At 54.6% G+C, this 4,277-nt stretch overlaps 1 protein-coding gene across 2 annotated transcripts in view; it reads left to right on the plus strand.

Moving 5' to 3' along the window:
* SLC4A1 (solute carrier family 4 (anion exchanger), member 1 (Diego blood group)) overlaps nt 1-4,204 on the plus strand; it is an 11,796-nt gene extending 7,592 nt beyond the window's left edge. For both annotated transcript variants that reach the window (XM_010832453.1, XM_010832454.1), the window contains exons 15-18: nt 44-297; nt 1,357-1,526; nt 1,624-1,800; nt 2,484-4,204. In XM_010832453.1, coding sequence (XP_010830755.1) covers nt 44-297; nt 1,357-1,526; nt 1,624-1,800; nt 2,484-2,564 — 682 coding nt within the window. In that variant the 3' untranslated portion in view covers nt 2,565-4,204. The remainder of the gene's footprint in view (nt 1-43; nt 298-1,356; nt 1,527-1,623; nt 1,801-2,483) is intronic.
* The last annotated feature ends 73 nt before the right edge of the window (nt 4,205-4,277 follow it).

Genomic DNA, 4,277 nt, shown 5'->3' on the forward strand with positions numbered 1-4,277 from the left:
GTGAAGGAGAGCCCTGCTTACTCCCCACCTTCCACACCCCCAGGCTGATCATCAGTAAACCGGAGCGCAAGATGGTCAAGGGCTCTGGCTTCCACCTGGACCTGCTGCTGATCATAGGCATGGGTGGGGTGGGTGCCATCTTTGGGATGCCCTGGCTCAGCGCCACTACGGTGCGCACTGTCACCCATGCCAATGCCCTCACTGTCATGAGCAAGGACAGCACTCCAGGGGCTGTATCCCAGATTCAGGGAGTCAAGGAACAGCGGATCAGTGGACTTCTGGTCGCTGTGCTCGTGGGTGAGTGAAGACTGGCCACACTCTCCAAACTTTCCACCACCCTGCTGGCTCTGCCCCTTAGCATCCAGTGTCCCTCCAGTCCTGGCCCTGCAGCCAGGTCTCCCCAAACACCCACTGCCCATATCTTCCTAGAGTCAATTATTCACATGAGGGAATTCTGGAGGAAATACCCCAGGCACTGAGATGGGCATTTGTGCAGGGCATGTGGGGGGACCACTTGCTAGAAACTTCTCTAGACAAGACCCTGCAGTCAGAGCTTCTCCAACAGTTCAATGACCTGTGATTCCAGCCCTGACTGGCTGCTGACCAGGCATCCCATCTCATCTCTGGGCCTCAAGTTTCTCTGTCTGCACCAAGAGAGGGTTCATTAGATGCCCGAGGTCTCCCCAGCTCAGCCACTCTGTGACTGATACAAAAAGCAGGGCTCCTGGAGCAGGGGATGGTTGAGGTGAAGACAGAGGGTCAGGGGTCTGAGTTCTGGAGCAGCCCAGAGTCCAACGGGCTCCGTGTGTGGGCAGCGCCATGGTCACTGTTGGAGAGGCCAGGGAAGCTTCCTGAAGGAGGCGAAGTTGATGTTAGCTGGAGGAGACCGGGATTTGGGTAGGTGGAGGGTGATTGAGGCATTCTGGACTGGGGTAGGAGGAAAGGTGGGCTTCTCTGACCTCCGTAACTCCCTCGATTAAAGGAGTAGGCTATGACTCAGGCAGGCAGGAGTTTGTCTCCCTGCTCTGCACTTAGTAGCTGTGTAGCCTTAGGTAAGTTGCTTCCCCTCTCTGCGTCTGTTTCCTCACCTGTGAAATGGGGATAACATCTATCAATAGGATCTAGGGAGTTCCCTGGCCATCGAGTGATTAGGACTCGGCACTCTCATGGCTGTGGGCTCAGGCTCAAGTCCCTGGTAGAGGAACTGAGATTTCACAAGCCATGTGGCATGGCCAAAAAAAAAAAAAGAGGATCCACAGAAGGAGTTCCATATAATCCCTGTGATTTCGTTCCTCAGCCCCTGCTGGTGCCGATCCTTGATCCTTGGGGGCTAAGAGCGCGTGGTTCTCCCCGCAGGCGTGTCCATCCTCATGGGACCCGTCCTCCGCCACATCCCCCTGGCGGTGCTCTTCGGCATCTTCCTCTACATGGGGGTCACATCCCTCAGTGGCATCCAGTTGTTTGACCGCGTCTTGCTTTTGTTGAAGCCGCGCAAGTACTACCCAGAAGTGCCCTACGCCAGGAGGGTACGCGTCTGTCTTGGATGCCCAGGTTGGGGTGGGGTGGGGTGGGGGGTCTGGGTGCCCAGGCCGGGCAGGCGATGACCCCAGCCTCTGCCCGCAGGTGAAAACCTGGCGCATGCACTTGTTCACGATCACCCAGATTGTCTGCCTGGTGGTGCTGTGGGTAGTGAGGAGCATCAAACAAATCTCACTGGCCCTCCCCTTCGTCCTCATCCTCACGGTGCCCCTACGCCGCTTCCTGCTACCATTCATTTTCCGGGACATGGAGCTCAAGCTTGTGAGTCTCTGCTTCCATGCCTGTCTTCCTCACGCATTTCCTCTGACCAGAGGGCACAACTCCAGGCAGAGGGCAGAGAGGGGTCATCAGTGGCACTGGGAGAATGTGGGAGGGGGAGGGATCTAGGAACTAAGGAAGGCAGAAGAACGCCGTGATCAAGGCCTGGGTATCCTGCCTGCCTCCTCATCACAGCCCTGCCATGTCCTGGGGGGTGACCTGGAGCAAGTGGCCTCATTGCTCTGTACCTCAGGCATCCTCCCCTGGAAAGAGAGGAACAGTGACAGGGCTGGTGAGAGGGCTAGGAGGCTCACGGGATGCGTTGCTTGTGGGTTGTCCTGACCACTGAGCGGTTAGCCCTTGGTCTTCCAAACCATCTGGCCAGTCACTCCTCCCAGAATGCTTCCACGACGTGACACAGGTCACTGCGGCACTGCCCACATGAAGGGGTCTCCTGCCTGCCTTCTGGAGGCCCTCCCCCACCAGGGACCAGATTCCCGGGCGTTCCTAACCCTGAGGAAACTCCTCATTTAGACCATCCCTAGGGGATGAAAGGACAGGATGGGAGACTTGACCCAGGTTCAGGGAGAGACAGGCTCTGCTGACTCCAGAAGCGCCTCCGTGCAGTGGGGAGGGCTCACGTGGCCCCTCAGCCGCTCACCCTCTGTCCTTCCTTCTTCCCACAGCTGGATGCTGATGATGTCAAACTGAACTTGGATGAGCAGAATGGTCAGGATGAATACGATGAGGTGGCCATGCCTGTGTGAGGGGAGAGCCTGGGCCCCAGAGCCCCCTCCACCATTGCACTTCCCCGTTCTCCCAAGAAAAGCAGAAGTTCCTGGGCACCTCATGGACTCCCAGGTGCCCTGTGGGCAGCAGTTGAAGTCCCGGGGACATGGGTCGGGGAAGGAAGGGGTGTCTAGGAAGCTTTGCATGAAGGGTAGACTGGCTTTTCTGGATGGAAATGACCAGTGGGGCCCAAAGTAGAGGATTCGCTGTGCAGCCCCTCCTGGGCCACACTGCTACCTGAGGGTCCTGGCCTGGAAGACTGAAATCTAAGTCCTACCTCCTCAAGGCACAGACAGCGGCAGTAACAAGGTGGGAGTTGGTGGGGGGTGGGGGGGGATTCAAAATCCTGCTTGCTATATAACCCTGGGGAAGTCCCTGGATCTCTCCAGCCTCTGCTTCCTTATCTGTAAAGTGGGTATATTGATAATCCTACCCACATTACAGGATGGTCTCTGAGCACCAAAGATAAATGTGAAAAAAGGGCTCTGTAAAATCTGAACAGACTATTAGACAATAGTCATCACTCTTCAAGCCTGCCCAAGGTTACCCAGCTCCTGAGCCATGCAGCTGGAATTTGACCTCTGAGACCAGAGTCTACTTCAGTCAGCCACCTTTCCAGGCTTAGAGATGTGCCTGCTGGTCCCTCTCTTCCCCTTCTCCGCTCGTACTGGGACCCTCTTCCTCTGGGCGGAGGAGGTATCTTGGTAACAGCAAGGATCAGGTGAGGATAAAGTCAGGGCTGGGACTCAGGACTCCTGAGTGCTTGCTCTCTCTCCCATGCTCTCATTCATTCACTCATTCATTCATTCCACAAACATATACCAAAGGCCCTGGACCCTGTGGCCACAGAGGTTACTGAGACAAGACCTTGCCCTGGGGTTGGGGGTGGGGGCAGTGTACAGTCTTCTTGATTTGGAGGCAGGTGGGAAGAGGACGAGAAGATAGGGAGGAGATGGGAAAGGGGAGAGAGGGAGGTTTGTAATTTATACCTTGTATATTCTCAGAGCTTTCATTGTACTTCACCTACGCACATGTACACGCATACACACATACCCTGATTAAAGGCCCGCTGTCCTCAACTCCACTTGAACCAAATCTTGGAGAGAATCCCAATTCGACCAACTGGGGTAGGAGACAGTGGTAGCTGCAGAATATGGGCAAAATCTTTTTTTTTTTTTTTTACAAAAGAAAAATATAAAAAGAGTTGAAAGAACTGGAAGCAGTGAGAGATGGTTGAAACTGGGGATCCGGGTGTGACAGAAAAGACAGGAGGCTGAGAGAGGACTCTCGGGTACCTCTTGAAGGCTGACAGCTGCTTCCCACCACTTCACTGTTCTATGCCTCAGTTTTCTCATCTGTAAAATGGGGACGATAATGGTACCTACTTTGTAGGATCATTATAAGGATTAAAGGAGACAGTGCCTGTAAAGTGATTGCTTAGCGCAGACCCCTAAGCAAGAGTTTGGCACAGTTAGCCACTGGTCTTGTTATTCTGAATGGGATGTCCCTGTTCCCACCCTCTGCTCCTTGATCACTGCCAAGTGGAAAAAGTCACTCTGCTAGCATCCTTCCCCTTGATGGTGGGAAATAGGTTTTACTAATAAATGCATATATGGTAGAGTGAAGACTGTGCTGGAATTCCCCTCCCAGAGCTGGGGGAGTCCCAGGGGTCTGGGCTGGATGAGGCCGAC

Source organism: Bison bison, unplaced genomic scaffold, assembly GCF_000754665.1.
Source record: "Bison bison bison isolate TAMUID 2011002044 unplaced genomic scaffold, Bison_UMD1.0 scf7180017861046, whole genome shotgun sequence".
Taxonomy (NCBI): Eukaryota; Metazoa; Chordata; class Mammalia; order Artiodactyla; family Bovidae; genus Bison; species Bison bison.